The following is an 18,918-nucleotide window of genomic DNA, read 5'->3' on the forward strand; positions in this document are numbered from 1 at the left end:
GAGAGCAGGATACAATACACGTCCATGTTACAGCAGGTGTTCTATCGGAATACCGCTACCTATCAGATTCTGCAACCAGAAGTGATGCTTGGACGAGAACAACTTACTGTGCGTGCGCTATGTGTTCCAACATGGCCGCTATGCATTCCAATAGGTTTGCTAATGTGACAGAATTCGAAGCAGCAGCGGACATCTTCTTACACCCACGCAAGTCTTGAATTTTACATTTATTTTAGCAGTAAACTCACCTTATATACTGAAATAGACTATTTCAAAGCGACCTAGTAAAATAGTCTATTTGACTATATAATCAGTTTTTCGCTGATTAGTGTGGGGTGTACTAAGATGGTCGTCAACACCTTCTACCTGCAGGTTTCTTGCTATCCGTACTATATTACAATATTGATAGAAATCAGTGGCGGCTGGTGCTCCATGGGCCGGGGGGGGGGGGGGGGGCGGCAAATGGACCACACCATACCCACCGCCCCCAGACCACACCAGCCCACACACCCGTCGCCGGCTCACTCACCCCTCACCCTGGACATGTGGATAGGCAGCAGCAGCGGTGGCTTCCCCCTCAGTCTTCTGCGTCTCCTCCTCCTTGGCAAATGGCATGGCTTCTCCTTTCAGCCACTTGGGAAACGGGTCTCAGGACCTGCCTTCCTGATTGGCCAGCAGGATCCGTGTGAATATTCGCTATTGTCACACAACTGGGTAGGCTCAGGACGCAGTGCTCTGTGCCCCGAGCCCACCCTTTTTTGAAGCCTATTAGAGCCTCTGGCTCTAGTCACGTGCTTAAAAAAAAAAAAAATCCCTATTGGAATCCATGCGTCTGGTGCCCTGCATGTAGATAAGGGGGCCGGACGCATGGATGGGGGTGACGCCCCTGCGCCCCCCCCCAATGCACAGCCGCCACTGATAGAAATCTAATACTGTAAATCAGTCTATAAGGTGCGTTTACTGCTAAAATATATGTAAAATTCAAGACTTGTGTGGATATAAGAAAATGTCACTGCTTCGTGTTCTGTCACATTAGGAAACCCATTGGAACGCATAGCGGCCATGTTGGAACATGGCGCATGCGCAGTAAGTTGCTCTCGTCCGAACGTCACTTCCGGTTGCAGAATCTGATAGATAGTGGAGCGGTATTCTGATAAAACACAGGCACATATCAGGAATATGAAATGTTGGGATTACATGATACTTGCAGGAGTTGGTATGAGTGAAAATAACAAAGTTGCTCCAGAGGGACGTGGTTAATAGTTTATTATAGTTATCACTGCTGTTTTCTAGCAAACTTTTGTTCTTTGCAACCACAAACCAACATCCTTCCAGGCATATCATTATTTACATAAACAGCCAGCCGCAGTCAGCCTAAACCCCGACGTACAACAAATGCGTCAGGCAGTTTATTGAACAGCCTAGCTAGTGGGGGATCCTTGCACAGTCTGGCAATACTTTAGACGACCCACGCTGTAACGTATTAACGTCACGGCATGACGTACCGTGCGTCGCTGGTTTAGCATCCAGCCAGAACATCCCTATACAACAAATGTCTCAGGCACCGTCTAGGACAGCCCTGTAGCGAGGTCCTCGCACAGTCTGGCACCACGCTAGTCGACCCACGTTTTTTTTTATTGTAACGCGATAACGTCACCGTGCGTCGCTAGGCAGCTCATCTGGTAGGGTCGTCGCTTTTGGCCGAGGCTGTCCGGAGGAGGCGACCATGGCGGACGTGCTGAGCGTTCTGCGTCAGTACAATATCCAGAAGAAAGAAATAAACGTGAAAGGAGATGAAGTTATATTCGGGGAGTTCTCCTGGCCTAAAAACGTCAAGACGAATTATGTTATCTGGGGGTGAGTAGGGCGGAGGGCTTCGCACTCATCCACCTGCATGGACAGTTGGCTTGTGGTATAGAATGTGTTTCCTGTGGATGAGGAGGTCAGCCTCTGGTTCTATCTCCTACACACTTGTGTTATGATAGGTACGGCTGAAGTTTGTGACGTGGGATGGAGATTATAGCATCCAAATGGCTGCTCCTTTTCTCCAGTGTGTAGGGATCAGTCCCCTCTGCTCTTAGTAGGACATGCTGGAGCTCAGCAGAGCTTTCATGTTCATCTTCTGCTCTCCAGGCCAATGAAAAGCATCCAGTAGCGGCTATCAGCAGCTCTACATTTCCTAAATGTGCTTGTGCACTGGCCTTGTATTCCTGCGTACCAAGTGGGTTTTGATCATGCGTCAAACGCGGGTCATCAAAGTCCCTTTGAGCAGCGCACATGGCAGTTTAGGCTAGGAGCACGTATGTGCGCGTCGGTAACACGTGTGTAATCACACTTCCTTAATTCAGGCTAAATATGCTGCTTTTTAGCTATTTATTTCTAATGCCCCCCCATATGCATCTGAAAACGGGTGACGTTCCTGCTCAGAACCTCTTCTTAGAGCACAATCACAGCGGGACATGGTTTGGGAAAGGCGCCCTTAAAGGCACTGCTGTTGCGAGACGTATGTGGGTACCATTTCATTATTACCGCCCACCAAAACCATATGGTTTGGTGTGGTGCGACCTGAGAAAGTAATTTTTAGCACGTTCTAATTAGGGATCGACTGATTATCAGTGGGGCTGATTATCGGAGGCCAATAGTCACTTTTGACATATCGATATTGGCCACGAACCTGCCGATATTGCTTCAAGTGGTTGTATTGCCGGATTTAAAAAAAAAAAAAAAGACCGTATTCAATCAAAACAGCCAAACTTTTTTTTGAATGCTTTTAAGTGCAGAGGAGGTGTTTGGGGTCTTACAGACCTCAGATCCCCCCCCCATAAAGAGTACCTGTCACTGCCTATTACTGTCACAAGGGATGTTTACATTCTTTGTGACAGCAATAAAAGTGATACCATTTTTTTTAAAGGACAGTGAAAAAATAAAAACTTTGTGCAGAATATCGGCACCTGATATCGGCCTGAAGGGTGGCCAGAAAATCAGGATCGGGGTCTTACAGACCCCAGATCCCTCCATAAAGAGTACCTGTCACTGCCTATTACTGTCACAAGGGATGTTTACTTTCTATGTGACAGCAATAAAAGTAATACAATTTTTTTTAAAGGACAGTGAAAAAATAAAAAATTTGTGCAGAATATCAGCACCTAATATCGGCCTGAAGGGTGGCCAGAAAATCAGGATTGGGGTCTTACAGACCCCAGATCCCTCCATAAGGGTCCATTCACACTAGCGCGACTTGTCAGGCGACTTGGTCGCCTGACAAGTCGCGGTAGGTCGCTCGCCATTGAATAGTACAGGACCCGTTCTAATAGGAGCGACACAAGTCGCTCCGACTTAGAAAAAGGGTCCTGTACTACTTTGGGGCGACCTGGAAGCGACTTGCATTGACTTCAATTATATGAAGTCCTTGCAAGTCGCGCCGAGGTCGCCACACAAAATCCTGTCGCGGCAGTGTGAATGGGCTGTAAAGAGTACCTGTCACTGCCTATTACTGTCACAAGGGATGTTTACATTCCTTGTGACAGCAATAAAAGTGATACAATTTTTTTTTTTAAAGGACAGTGAAAAAATAAAAACTTTGTGCAGAATATCAGCACCTAATATCGGCCTGAAGGGTGGCCAGAAAATCAGGATTGGGGTCTTACAGACCCCAGATCCCTCCATAAAGAGTACCTGTCACTGCCTATTACTGTCACAAGGGATGTTTACATTTCTTGTTTCAGCAATAAAAGTGATAATTTTTTTAAAGGACGGTGTAAAAGATAAAAACTTTAAATGTGCAGAATATTATCCCTTAATATCAGCCTGAAGGGTGGCAGAAAATCAGGATTGGTATCTGCCCTGAAAAAAAAATATCAGTCGATCCCTAGTTCTAATGCTTTTTGCAGTCCATTCTAATACATGGGTTGTCACCAGAACGCACATTCCAGCCACCACCTGACTTGCTTTCCCTCTACACTGGATGCAGTATACCCTGTTGGGATCTGTTTGCCCCAGTTGTGTTTGGGCTATGCTCTTAGATATTTCTAGCATAGCTGCAATGAATAGACAGGGTAAAATGATTTGTTTCTCATGGTGACAGTACACACCACAGCGTTTCTGTGGTGTGTGCTGGAAAAAAGTAGTTCTTGCAGTATTGTCTTTTTTCACTGTAGCGGGTTCTGACACGAACCCCCTCTATTGCAACACCACTGCGGTGAATAGATCTGTATTGAAAGGTTGTTTGAGATATTTCAATAAAATGGTGTGGAAAAAAGTAAACGATAGGCTCGGCACTGTGTCCCACATCACACACAGCAGTGATTGTGCATTCAGCGCGGCTTCTGGTGTGAATGGGCCCTTAATGAATCTCTATGGTCAGAGCATACACTTTCATGGTATAACATCAGCTTTGTAATCGCAATGCAAACAATAGTTATTGTTGACACTCCAATGTAAGATTAACCACCTCAATACTGGGCACTTTCTCCCTCTTCCTGCCCAGACCAATTTTCAGCTTTTAGTGCTGTTGATATGATGATACTTAGTCATGCAACACTGTACCCATAGTCACATTTTAGCATTTTTTTTACACAAAAAGCTTTCTTTTGGTGTAATTTTATAAACCTCTGGGTTTTTGAATGTTTTTTGCTATAAACTTTAAAATCATTTATTGGTGGGACACTGGCACACTGTGACATGCTGGTGATCCACCGACACTATTGCAGATGCTTTTGTGCACCTTGACAGATGTTTTTGTGCACTTGTACACTGTCGGATGTTGATCACTCCCCGGGGGACACCGTCACTATTGGAGATGTTTATGTGCACTGTGACAGATGTTGATGATCCACTGACACTATTGCAGATGTTTGTGTGCACTGACAGATGTTGATGATCCACTGACACTATTGCAGATGTTTGTGTGCACTGACAGATGTTGATGATCCACTGACACTATTGCAGATGTTTGTGCCCTGACAGATGTTGATCCACTGACACTATTGCAGATGTTTGTGTGCACTGTGACAGATGTTGATCCAATGACACTATTGCAGATGTTTGTGTGCACTGTGACGGATGTTGATGATCCACTGACACTATTGCAGATGTTTGTGTGCACTGTGACGGATGTTGATGATCCACTGACACTATTGCAGATGTTTGTGCACTGTGACGGATGTTGATGATCCACTGACACTGTTGCAGATGTTTGTGTGCACTGTGACAGATGTTGATGATCCACTGACACTATTGCAGATGTTTGTGTGCACTGTGACAACAGATGTTGATTATCCGCTGACACTATTGCAGATGTTTGTGTGCACTGTGACAGATGTTGATCCACTGACACTATTGCAGATGTTTGTGTGCACTGTGACAGATGTTGATGATCCACTGACACTATTGCAGATGTTTGTGTGCACTGTGACAGATGTTGATGATCCACTGACACTATTGCAGATGTTTGTGTGCACTGTGACAGATGTTGATCCGCTGACACTATTGCAGAGGTTTGTGTGCACTGTGACAGATGTTGATGATCCACTGACACTATTGCAGATGTTTGTGTGCACTGTGACAGATGTTGATCCGCTGACACTATTGCAGAGGTTTGTGTGCACTGTGACAGATGTTGATCCGCTGACACTGTTGCAGAGGTTTGTGTGCACTGTGACAGACGTTGATCCGCTGACACTGTTGCAGAGGTTTGTGTGCACTTGTAGACTGTCAGATGTTGATCGCTCACCGGTGGACACCGACTCTATTGCAGATGTTTTTGTGCATTTGTACACTGAGACAGATGTTGACGATCCACCGACACTATTGCAGATGCTTTTGTGCCCTTGTACACTGTGATAGATGTTGATGGGACACTAGTACACTGTGACAGATGTTTTTGCACTGGTACAAATGTACAAAAAAAGGGACAGTGGCGAGGGTTTACAACCACTTTAATCGAAAAATCCCTATTCATGTTGTGAATTCTGCTAGCCATTTCTTTCCACAACTTCCTGGATTCCCTGCATGCTCACGCCATTTAAAAAAGTAAGTAAAAAAATGATTTTACTGTTAGCTCTTGTGTTTATATTCTGCTGTCTGAAAGGAGTTCTCCGATAACAGCAGGGATGAGTCCATGGTTGTTAGGCTGGTGATGCTTGCTGGCTCCTTAAAGCGGAGTTCCACCCAACAGTGGAACGTCTGCTCTTCTGCTTCCTTTTTTTTTTCCCCAGCTGGAACACCTCTTTAACAATCGGCAGTCCTAAGCTGAACTGTCACCTTTAGCAATGGTAGGAATACCACTTCTAATATTTCACTTCATGCAGCAGCTGGAGGTCCCAGCTGCGTTTAAAATAATGTACAAAAACACAGGGTAAATGCAGCAAATCCAGAAATATTACTTGTGCGGTGTCTAAGGTGGGTTTTTTGGCAGGAAAATTGCTCATCCTGGTGGTGGCGTTGAAATGGTGAAGGGAACATAGATATTTAAATTGAAAAGCAAAATAATTGGCCTGCCCTTGGTGTGTTGACTGTCTTGAAGGACACACTGGATGACACATGGACTTTGTTTGACAGTTTAGTAGCAGGGGAGTTTAGAGGATGCCTGAAATCACATTCAGGAGAGGCATTTTTGCCCACAAAAAATGCTAAACGCGCCTAAACGCTAGTTTCATTTAGCACTTCAGTGTTTATTTCAATGGGCGGAATAAATTTTAAAATTCCAAACGCCAAAGCTCCAAACTCTGCTAAACTCACCTAAACGGTTTTTAAAAAATGCAGCTTAGGTGAGTTCATAACAGTGTTACAAGAAACCTGTGTGCATGAGGCCTTAGGGGTGCAGCATGAGTATATGGCATGTATGCTGAAATAAATCATCCAGACCCTTTGACGTGCCCTCAATATGGGGGGGGGGGGGGGTGGACGCTTTGGGGGCAGGGCGTGACTCTTCACCCCCCCACCCCAAAGCACCTTGTCCCCATGTTGCTGGGGACAAGGGCCTTTTCCTGACAACCCTGGGCTGGGCAGTGGTTGTTGGGGTCTGCAGGCAGGGGGCTTATCGGAATCTGGAAGCCCCTAGATCCCCCCCCCCCCCATGTGAATGAGTATGTGGTATCTATTCACCCCAAAAAAGGCAGTGCAGTGTAAATGATTAGAGACGGTTTTTAAAAGTACTTTATTAAAAAATCTCCCTCTGGACTGTTTTCTTTATCTGTTTTTTCCATGGAGTTCCCCTTCAAGATCCTCAGAGCACAAGTCATCATGATCCGACTTGGATGCGACTTCCATTCAAATCAATGGTTTACTATGAGAGCCCATTGATTGACATGTCAAAGAAAAAAAAACGCTTGCTGCAGCTTAACGCTGGATGTGGCGTTTAGCAGCATCAGACATTTTTACAGCTGTAATGCCGGTCCTCAGAACGCACTGCCCCTGTTTTTTTTTTTTGCAGCTTGAGAAAGCCTATGCCACTTACAGCTTCAAAACGTCTGTGTGTGCATGAGGACATAGAATAACATGGAGGTACGTTTTTAAGCTGCAAAAAAAAAAAATCACCTGATGCTCCTAAAAGCGTCTGTAAAAACGCCCTGTGTGCATGAGGACTTATAGTGGCAGATGAGAGTTATGGCAGATCTACATACCTGCATTTACTTTAGCTGAATTGGCTTGCTAGAATTCAGGATACACCTCTAGCTATTTTTTTTTTTGCTGCAGTTAATCTACTGTGAGTATTTTGGTTTCCTTTGATTTGTGTTATGTTTGCTGACTCATTTAATCAATTTTTGTGCAAATGGCTGGTATATAAATTGGATAATAGTTTATATTGGCTTTCTGGGACATGTGGTACATCGGTCTACCTGCATTGCCTCTTGGTAATGTAGCTAGATGTCATGCATGATAAACCTGCTTGGCCTGCTGCAGTTAGGCTGCTGGAATTGAGTATATTGGGCTTCTGATACATCTGCTTAACCATATACCGTATAAACTCGAGTAAAAGCCGACCCGAGTATAAGCCGAGGCCCCTAATTTTACCACAAAAAAATGGGAAAAATGATTGACTCGAGTATAAGCTTAGGGTGAAAATGCAGGGCTGCGGGCATGGTACAGGAGAATGCAGGGCTGCGGGCATGGTACAGGAGAATGCAGGGCTGCGGGCATGGTACAGGAGAATGCAGGGCTGTGGGCATGGTACAAGTGTACCATGCCCGCAGCCCTTCATCCCTTGTAGTATGCCCGCATAATGGCAGGTAGTGTGGCTGTGTTTCACTTCCCTGTTCTAGAAGCGATTTAAATTTAAAAATGGCACCGCCCGGTGCCGACGCGTCATTGCGCATGCGCCGCCGCTGCTCGGGAAAGCTCGTATACGTTCGGCTATTCCTGGGAATAGCCGAATGCGTACGGCTTGTCCCGACCGGCGGCAGCGCATGGGAGGTGACACGTTGGCGTCGGCCGGCGCCATTTTTAAATGTAAAGCACGTCGGGCCGGCCGGGGACATTTTTTTATTTATTTTTGTTGACTCGAGTATAAGACGAGGGGGATGTTTTCAGCACAAAAACATTTGTGCTGAAAAACTCCGGCTTATACTCTAGTATATACGGTAACCTTTGGATGATTACAGAGGAGTTCCAGCAAAAACTGTAGCTGCTCACCTGTCCCATGATCCAACAGTGTGCTCACCCCAGTCAGTTTCACCCGCTGTATTCTTTCCTTGGCGCCGGCATCTTAACAATGGGCACCTGGCTGTGACTGGATGCCCTCTGCGCATGCACGATCAGTGCTGCACACTGTGAATGGTGGTTGTAGTCTTCTGGGACCTGTCGCGTGTTCCATAAAACTCGGAGGTGGGGGGGGTTGTGGGGGAGAGCTTCTGCTAAGCGGTCAGAGTGGAAGTGGGTACCTGTCAAGTGTTATTTCTTCAAGCGTAGTATGGGAGGAGTCCTTAAAGCGTAACTTCCCCTTTTGGCTGGAGCTCTGCACTAGCATTATAAACAAATGTAGAATTTTTTTTTTTTCCCCCATTGACAAGGCTGTCATAGTCTTTTGGTTAGGGTGCCTTTTTTGAAAGGTACAAGATTATCCATTTTTTTTCTACACAAGGTGGACAGCGTCCAATTTGGGCAGACTCTTTACGATTCTGTTCCTCAATGAACGGGGGCTTGGGCGCTTGGTGTCCCAGAGAATCAAATTCTTATCTGCACCACTGTAGAGTACATTTAAAAAAATGGTGTATCCTGATGCTCTCTAACCATAGATTTCCCTCTGTGTATTGTGCCTCCTCCACTTTTTAATACGAAGTAGTAATATCAAAAACCTTTTCCTCCAACCAAATTAGTCAACCGCTTGCAGAAGGGCTGTTCCTGCTTTTATAAGTGTATAAGGGGCAAGGCCCATTATGTTGGCAAAACCTTTACAGCCCTAATGAAAAGCAAGCTACATTTTCTCGGGAAGGTTTTTAAACAGTTGATGCCTTTAGGACTGGCTGCCTTGTGCTTGGGGGGATGACTTAGTTCTGCCTTTGAACCTCTTATTGATTCCACCATGGGTACCAATTTAGAACGCTGTGGCAAATCAGACTTCAGCTCACCACCCTCACATTGCTTCTACGTCACCCTAATGTCAGGGATTTCATATATTTGCCACCTCATTAAAAATATTCCAGGGTAAATTATTTTTTCATCTCTCAATCTGTCCTAACGTACTTAAAACCTGCATCTATTGACCCTATGTAGGGGCGTTCAAGTCAAAACTTTACTACCGTACTGTACTACACGCAGTAGTAGGTGGCAAGTGTGTTCTATTACTGATATAAGGGGCACGTATCGCGGGCCAGTCCAGAGACTGTTAATCAAGATGGCAGGCAACAGTGTTAGTGCGTGCATAGAACAGAGTGTGGTATTTGGGGAGACTTAAAGTGATTAGTAACCTCGGATATGAAATATGAACAAAGGATATCACTCTATAGCGTGTATTTGTCTCAATTAAGGCACTAATGCCTCGTACACGCGCATCGATCATTGGCTGGGAATTTTCGGCCAACGTCCGATCGGCCGATTTTCGGCTTGTTAGTATGATGCTTTCGACAACTGTATCCGACTTTTCGGCCGAAAAAAATCTGGTGTGCAGGCTATAAAATTTTTGTTGGCCGTCAACACAACGGCCGATTTTCCGTCAGTCAGCACAGATTTCGGCAGACAAAAATCTGATGAGCAAGACTGGACATGCTCAGAGAAGAAAAAACACACGGAAAGTAAACCAGCACATGACATCACTTCTGAAGTAGATTTTTGTTGGCCGAGAAAATTCGTGTGCAGTCTAGGCACATTCCAACCAACAAAACACCACTCTGGACAAAAGTCGGACGATCGGTCGGCCGATAATCGTTGCGTGTGTGTCATTTCTGTCTGCTGTTTTGTTCTTCTGCTATCAGAACGTATCCCTTCTGACAAGTTTTCCTGACACCAAAAGAAAAAAGGTGACCTGGGAAGGAGCCCCAGCTGATTGACAGCCTCAGCTCTTTCTGCGTGCTGTGTGAAAGGGTGGTGGGTGTGTCCTACTCCCTTCCCTCCAATCAGCACTCGGAGCTCTCCTCGCTGAACTCTGCAGTATGTAATTTCAACTCTCTACCCTGTTTTCTGACAGCTAAGACAATATTTTAAGAATCTTGGCTATGAACATATGTAGAGAAGACTGAATATAAATGGTACAACTTATGTAGGAGCATTTGTATCACCTGAAGCCAGTCACCTCTCTGGTTATATGTAAAGGATAACCTCTTTAACCCTGCCCTACTGAGCGATCCCTGTGACTTAAGAGCTGTTTGGGATTATGCCCTAAACACTTCAGAGGCGACGGTCATGCCGCAATGCGAGGCACACAAATGTGTTTATTAGGGGCAAATTTCTTGCATTGGCTAGTAGGTGCAAGCGAGTTCAGCAAGCTCATATGCAATCCCTTTTGGCCCACATCCACGCCTTCAAAGTGGCTCACAAATTCAGGCAGCTCTGACACAGGCTTAGACTAAGCAGCTTGAAGAATTAGAGAGCAAGATGAAACGCTAGTTCGCGTTTAACCAGAAGCCAACGAAAGGTTACATTATGAAACCCAATATAATCTGCTGTTTAGTTCTGACCTGGAACAGCTTTGCGAAGCTCAGGGGCATTTATTATGATTATTTGTCTACCTGGTGCTTTCCAGCAATCGCCATGTTGGTGGCGACTAACTTGAAAAAAACAATTACAGGTGAGAAATTTGTTTTGGGCCTAAGGCAGATGAAGCCCAGTAAGAGTCCAGGCCTGAATGGCCTTCCCGTACAATACTATAAAAGCTACCCAGTGATTTTGATTCTGGTCCCTGCGAGCTTTAAACTTTAAAGCTCCATGTACACGGCACGTTGTTAAAAGTTCCTTTGAATGCTGGAATTTTTAGGACGTTTGAAACGTCCGTTCGGTCGCGTTTGTACCCGCGTTTAGCGGCGTTTGTGGGCGTTTGCGTTTAGAACCGTTCCTAGAGGTCAAAAAAATTATTCCCCTTTAAAATGGAAAAAACGCGAACGCTAAACGCGGGTCATCGCGTTCGAACACGTTTGTGCGTTTGGAATGCCGGGAAACACACGTTCGAACGCAAATATACTTGCGTTCTAAAAAAAGTCCCTGAACGCAACTGCCTGCAAATGACTGTAAATGACCTGGTGTACATGGACAGATAAGATAAAATGTAGATGGGTTCAGGGGCTTCTGAAAAAAAACGCCCAACTGCTCCTAAACGGCCATTTCCAGCGTCCCGTGTACATGGAGCCTAACTCTCCAGCCCCATCTTTGTACTTAAAGAATATATTCACCTTTTGTAACATATATTTAGGGTGTAACATGTTACAAATGCAGCGCCCCCCCATTTTGACAGCGAGCAAGGGATCTTCTCCCTCCGCTTTTTGTCACAATCTAAATACAAAATGTCCGGGGCTCTGCCCATCCAGCTGCTTTCTTCATTTACCATGTTCTGAGTGGCCTTTGTGGCTGTTTGCTTGTAGTTCTCAATGGAACTACCAGGGCACTGTTTATCGCTCAAAGTAGTTCATTGAGCTTCCTGTCAGTGTAACTGTCTACCTGTGTCAGAGGTACAGGCAGACAGATATACAGACAGTCTGCAGGACTGTGGTATTACACCAACAATCTGCTGTTCGTGGGTGCAATGCTTTACAGGTTTCTAACACAACAATAAAAAATGCATAACTTTTTTTATTTTTTATTTTTTTCCTGCAAAACAAGTGCATTTACTTATCTTTTAGCCTGGGTTCACACTTCTGCGATGCAGGCACCGCATGTGATTTGCACAGAAATGTATAATGTGTAAATACATTTTGTATGGCCGAAATCGCATCGGCACCAAAATGGTTCAGGACCCTTATTTCCCCTGCACCTGAATCGCATCGCATGGCTGTTCACACCCATGCAATGTGATTCTGGCAATCACACTGAATCTTGAAATCTATTTCAGGGTGTCGTTACGATAACATAGAGGCCATGCGCATTGCATAAGTGTGAACTAGGGCTTATTAAGATAAAACTTTAAAGAGGTCTGTGTTATAATGTGAGGAGACGTCGTCACTATGTCTGGTGGCGGTGGTCACTTTTGTCCTTGGTGTTTCTGCACGCGTTTGTATACAGTGGGGAGAATAATTTTTGGATCCCCTGCAGGTTTTATAAGTATGCCCACTAACAAAGAAATGAAGGGTCTATAATTTATCATAGATTTATTTTAAATGATGGAAACAAATTATCAACCAAAAATTCAGAAAAAAACAAAGCATACAAATGTTATAAATTGAGTTGCAGTTCAGTGAGAAATTTAGTATTTGATCCCCAAGCAAAACGACTTCGTACTTGGTAGAGAAACCCATGTTGTCAAAACCCTTTTATAAAATTGTAGATTCAATAAAAGTTTTCATGTAGTAGTTGCGAAGCCAGTTACCCGGCAGTTCTCGGGAATGCCGGTTACCCGGCAGTTCTCGGGAATGCCGGTTACCCGGCAGTTCTCGGGAATGCCGGTTACCCGGCAGTTCTCGGGAATGCCGGTTACCCGGCAGTTCTCGGGAATGCCGGTTACCCGGCAGTTCTCGGGAATGCCGGTTACCCGGCAGTTCTCGGGAATGCCGGTTACCCTTGCTGCTCTAGAAATTGCCTTGTATGTACGGCTTTGCAACTGGCTGAGTACTGCAAAGTAATACATACAAAGCCAGTTACAAAGTAGTAAGTATATCAGGCTTTGCAAAAGTACTACTCAGTAGTACTTCTAAATCCTGTAATAAAGTAATAGTCAGTTCTATGCCAAGCTAACAACTTTATACACACCTTTTCTGGCTATAATGGTCTCCCCCGCAGATGCTGAGGCAGGCACAGGGCTGCAGAGGTTGCGAAGTGTTCAGAGGTAGCTGATGTACACTGGGTAGAAAAGCTTGGCCATAAGCCAGGGTGAAAGACTACTCCTGCCACAGAGGAGTACTTACTTACTATAGCAATAGGAGAGCTGCCTAACCCTGGATTCTTGAGTATCCAACTGCTTCACTGCACAGATGAAGTGTGGAAGTGGATGGTAAGAGAGGTGGTTGTTAACCATCGACATTGCATTCCCTGTATGCAGCTTCTGACCGACTTTCCTGTGTGGGAGGTGTGTATGGGATTGCTCTCACGTTCCATCCTGAGTGTGGCTGTGTGCCACCTTCGGCATGTGTGCTGGGGGTTGCTGACCCCTCCTCTATAACTACTTTACAGACTAGTATGTACTTTTTTTTTAATATATTTATTTTTTAACAAATGTAGCAGATTATATTTTGGCCCAAAATATTAAATTCATTTGGGTATAGTGCTGCTTGACTGAGTAATTGTCATTCAAAGTTTGACAAAACGGAAAACGGGCCTGCACAGCAAGGGGGTTTAACAGATTTGAAACTAAATTTAAGTACTTAACCCACTCTGATTTTATCTCTACATGGCTGCATGTCAGGTGTATTAGCCAGTTCTGTACCTTGAATAAAACTGGGCAGTTAATATGTGCATGTCTAATGCATTTTCTAACGTTTGATGCTTGCCTAGCCTCCTAATCCTAACTAATGTCCTATTGCTGTGATAGGTGGTTCTACTATCTGGTTGGGCTTGGTGGAGAGGGCTGAGCCTGATGCTCTGACAAGGAAAATGGGAATGTTTGCATTTTAAGAGTATCTGGGCATTGGATCTGCATCATATAATGAACCTGACACAGACATCTGGAGTTGTGCTAAGGGCCTGTTCACACGATAGAAACGCAGTGCGAATGCTTTCCAGATGCTTTTCTGCATGTGCGTTTTTTATGTGTTCCAGTGCATTTCCCCCCCCCCCATCTTAAATAGGGACACGTGAATTCCAATGCATTTTTGATGCGTTTTACTGCGTTTCAATACAGTTCAGTGCAGAAAAAATGCAGCGGGATTTTTCCTGGAACTGACTGCACTGGTATGAACTATGCAGCTGGAAACCATATACCCTACTATTCATGTGTTTCTGATGCTGAAAAATAACCGCACTGGACTGCAGGTGGTGTGAATCGGCCCTAACATAACTTGATTACCGTAAGTTCCCAAGGACCATTAGTTGTCTACAGTTTGTACCTCAAAAAGTTTCTGAAAGTGTCACATGCCTAAGTTGGAGGATTTTACTGTCCTATAAATGTTGAAAAGTGATCATCTTACCAGTTGATTTATAGCCACCTCTAAAATTTGAAAATGGGGTGCACTGTTAATCATAATTTTTCTGTGTTTGTTTTATTTTAGAACTGGAAAAGAAGGACAACCAAGAGAATACTACACTCTTGACTCCATCTTGTTCTTGCTTAATAATGTTCATCTTTCCCATCCTGTATATGTCAGACGTGCTGCGGTAAGTGCAAAGCCAGTTTTCCATGAGTATTCAATCAAATAATCACTGTTTTCTATTCAGTAGAAAAAACTTTGAGAATTTTATGTATCATACCCCCTTCTCACTGAAAATGAGTGGCCACTGCCTGCTTAAAAGTGTACCATATCTGGATGGACTCCATGGGGACAGTCTGTAATGTTGCTTTGTGCACTGGATCCTGCATGAGTTCACCTTGACACGTTGTGCAATATGTAAAAAATAAAATAAGAAACTAAAATAATGTGGTTGCATAAGTGTGCACACCCTCCTATAACTGGGGCTGTAGCCGTGTTCAAAATCAGGCAATCCCATTCAAACCCATGTTCAACCCACATTCCCATTGGTCCGATTTGACCTATCAAATCAGATCCAATTGCCGGCAATGGCACCATCCAAATCAGTGCGACGCCGACTTTGCGGCCCTGCACCAATTCACAAAAGTAGTTTCTGCACTACTTTTGGCGACCTCGCGGGGGAGATTTCAATAGACATCTGTGCAGGAACCTTCACAGATGTCTGTGAAATCTCCCCCAAAGTCGGACTGAAAATGCTAGTTTGAATTTGTGGGAGTTCAGCTGAATTTGCACAATTTCAAACCCGCCTCAGTGTGAAACTAGGCTAAATAGGAGTAAATACACACCTGCCATAATTTAAAGTGCCCAGAATAAAGTACAGCTGTTCTAGTAGGTCTTTCCTGACATTGTTAGTCACAACCTACAGCGAAAGCCATGGTCTGCAGAGAGCTTCCAAAGCATCTGAGGGATCTCATTTTTTAAAGCTATGTCAGAAGGATAGAAAAGAATTTCTAAGGCATTAAATGTACCATGGAACACAGTGAAGACTTCGTCTTCGTCATCATCAAGTGGAGAAAATATGGCACAACAGTGACATTACCAAGAACTTGATGTCCTTCCAAAATTGATGTAAAGAAGAGAAGAAAACTGGTCAAGGAGGCTGCCAAGAAGCCTGCAGCAAAATTTAAGTAGCTACAGGAATATCTAGCAAGTACTGGGTGTGACCGCGATCTCCCGTATTCTTCATATGTTTGGGCTATGGGGTAGAGGGGCAAGAGGGAAGTCCGTTCTTAGGAAGAAAAACATCCAAGCCCGGCTAAATGTTGCAAAAACACATCTGAAGTCTCCCAAAAGCATGTGGGAAAATGTGTTCTGGTCTGATGAAACCAAGGTTGAACCTTTTGGCCATAATTCCAAAAGATATGTTTGGCACAAAAACATCACTGCACATCAGTAAAGGAACACCGTATCAACATTAGTATGGTGGTGGCAGCATCATGCTTTAGGGCTGTTTTTCTTCAGCTGGAACAGGGTCTTAGTCAAGGAAGAGGGAATTATGAACCATTTCAAATACCAGTCAATTTTGGCACAAAACCTTCAGGCTTCTGCTAGAAAGCTGAACATGAAGAGGAACTTCATCTTTCAGCTTGCCAACGACCCAAAGCATAATCCAAGTCAACAAAAGAAAAGCTTCACCAGTAGAGGATTAAAGTTTTGGAATGGCCCAGGCATAGCCCAGACCTGAATCAGATTGAAAATCTGTGGCGTGTTCTGAAGAGGGCTGTGCACAGGAGATACCCTCGCAATCTGACAGATTTGGAGTGTTTTTGCAAAAAAGAGTGGGCAAATATTGCCAAGTCAAGATGTGCCATGCTGATGCTCACACCCAAAAAGACTGAGTGCTGCAATAAAATCAAAAGGTGCTTCAACAAAGTATTAGTTTAGGGTGTAAACACTTATGCACTCATATTATTTTAGTTTGTTATTTTTACTTCCCTCCACCTAAAATATTTCAGTTCAACTGAGTTGTACAGTTTATTAAAGGTCCTATTAAAGGTGGAAAAAGTTCTGAAATTATCTTTATTTTTTTTACATCCCAGAAACCTGACATTTTAACGGGAGTGTGTAGACTTTCTTGTATCCACTGTACCTCATTGTCGCACTCTACTCCATGAGTGCCGCATAGGAGAATACCCTTGATGATTTCAATGACGGAAACCAGGTGCAAGGGAACTGCGGCTGTAGCTTAGGGGAACATTTTTGTTCTGCTGAAGGCCTGCAAAACAAAACAGTCCGAAGTTCAGAGTGATGGCGCTTCCTTTGCACCTGAGCAGGGCACTATTTTATCACTGGATTTTGCATCCAATTTTGCTTTATCTCAGACACTCAACAAACAGCCTACCCGAATAAAGCACGCTTTCCAGCAACTGTCACAATTCCTTAGACAACTGATGTTAATACAGCAATCAGCCTTTCCAGTGTCAAAAGTTCCAGGCTCCTTCTCCATCACCACCATCTCTACTCAAGTCTGATCTTTATATGCCTGCTGGGGAAGAGGTAGACATAGAGGAGAATGAAGAGCACTTGGAAGCAGTGTTGGAAAGGTGCAGAAGATTTCTCAGCCCCCCCCCCCCCACACACTTCTGTACATCACGTGTTTAAAAAAAAAAAGAAAAAAATGCTTCATGGGTGTGAGGTCCCAGTCCAAAACAATCCATACAGTGCTCCTTCACCTACACACAGAACTGCTTACAAGAGCAATAGACCCAATATTCACAAAGGTCATACAGCCCTTTAGCACAAATCCCAGATGGATGGCTGGATCAGTCCATTTCCCCTTTCAAGAGGTCAATACCTGCTTGCTCTTTTGTGTGAATGCCCTAGAGCAAGTTATGGCACAAGTCTCCAAAATAGTTATGATTTGTGTTACACAGAATCGATAACCCAACATATAACCCAATATCTCTGAATATCAAGCCTGTTTGAGGTAGACTTTACAGACAAGTCAGAATTTCTTGGTTTCTGCAAGCTTTTTTTTTAACTGAAAGTGTTTAGACTTTATTTTGTTAATGGATATGCTGGTATGCTTTTTATTTTTCCAGACTGAAAACATTCCTGTTGTCAGAAGACCTGATAGAAAGGATCTACTGGCCTACCTAAATGGAGAAACTTGTAAGTAGCAATATTAAGTGATTTAAGTCCTTGGAGTCTGATAAAGGTTCTAACTTTTTGCCTTTTTTGTTTTAAATATAAATTTAACTGTGCTTTTTACTAAATGTAATACATTTCTACTTGTCTAAGCAGCCTCTGAAAAATACCAGTGTGACAAAGTACCTTTTTAAGAACAGACAGTTCTTCCTGTAACATCCTGGCTGTGGGGTACATCCAGCCAATCAAGTCTCTCCTTCTCATTTACAGTTGTGTCACAAAAAAAACTGGTTACAATATGCCCCACAACACCTTGACATGTCTCCCCAGGCTTTTTTTTTTTTGCCACATTGGCGCAGTTAAGGCTTCTTTCTGGCAACTTGACCATGTAGCTCATTTTTGTTCAAGTATCATCGTATTATGCACCTTAAAAACAACCACACTGTTTTTTTTTTTTTCCCGAGCAGCCTGTAATTCTCCTGAGGGTTTTTCTTTGTATCCAGAACATATCTTCTTGAAGTTGTGGCTGCAATCTTTCTTGGTTTCCCTGACCTTGGCTTAGTATCTATGAGGGCACTTAGTGCTTCTTGGGCCTTTTTCGTTATCAGGTGTCAGTGGTACAGGTTTGCGAGTCGGCCACCTTGGTCGTCTGTGCACATTCACAAAGTTTTACAAAGTGGATTTACTAGCATCTGCGGAAGCTGCGTTCGGCCGCAAAGTTTTGCAGGCTGCTGTTGCAGAGGCTCCTGCCTCTTGAGGGTGAATTATTATTTATTTTTTATTTTTTCCCTGGTAGGTGAGCTCCAGTTCCTGGTTTACCTGGTTGGCTAAGTTCAGCCCCTTTGGGCTATGTTTATTCCTTTGTTTTTCCCCACTTGTCATGTTAACACTGCTTTGGGACATCCCACGGGTCAAAGAAGAACTGGAGCTGTGTCTGTCAATGAACGAAAGGGAAAACTGAATTTTTGTTGTTCCGTAAAATCCTTTTCTCTGATCATTGACAAAACACAGCACCCAACCCTCTGTGAGTGGGGTTATGTATTCTCCTGACACTGCTTGTTACTAAACT

At 44.0% G+C, this 18,918-nt stretch overlaps 1 protein-coding gene across 1 annotated transcript in view; it reads left to right on the forward strand.

Moving 5' to 3' along the window:
• Positions 1 to 1,662: 1,662 nt before the first annotated feature.
• The window catches only part of CDC73 (cell division cycle 73), a 151,305-nt gene continuing 134,049 nt past the window's right edge, over positions 1,663 to 18,918 (forward strand). The window contains exons 1-4 of the mRNA XM_082266319.1: positions 1,663 to 1,857; positions 14,784 to 14,889; positions 17,804 to 17,873; positions 18,006 to 18,031. Coding sequence (XP_082122445.1) covers positions 1,727 to 1,857; positions 14,784 to 14,889; positions 17,804 to 17,873; positions 18,006 to 18,031 — 333 coding nt within the window. The 5' untranslated portion in view covers positions 1,663 to 1,726. The remainder of the gene's footprint in view (positions 1,858 to 14,783; positions 14,890 to 17,803; positions 17,874 to 18,005; positions 18,032 to 18,918) is intronic.

This window comes from Pelophylax lessonae (assembly GCF_965119305.1).
Source record: "Pelophylax lessonae genome assembly, chromosome: 8".
Lineage (NCBI taxonomy): Eukaryota > Metazoa > Chordata > Amphibia > Anura > Ranidae > Pelophylax > Pelophylax lessonae.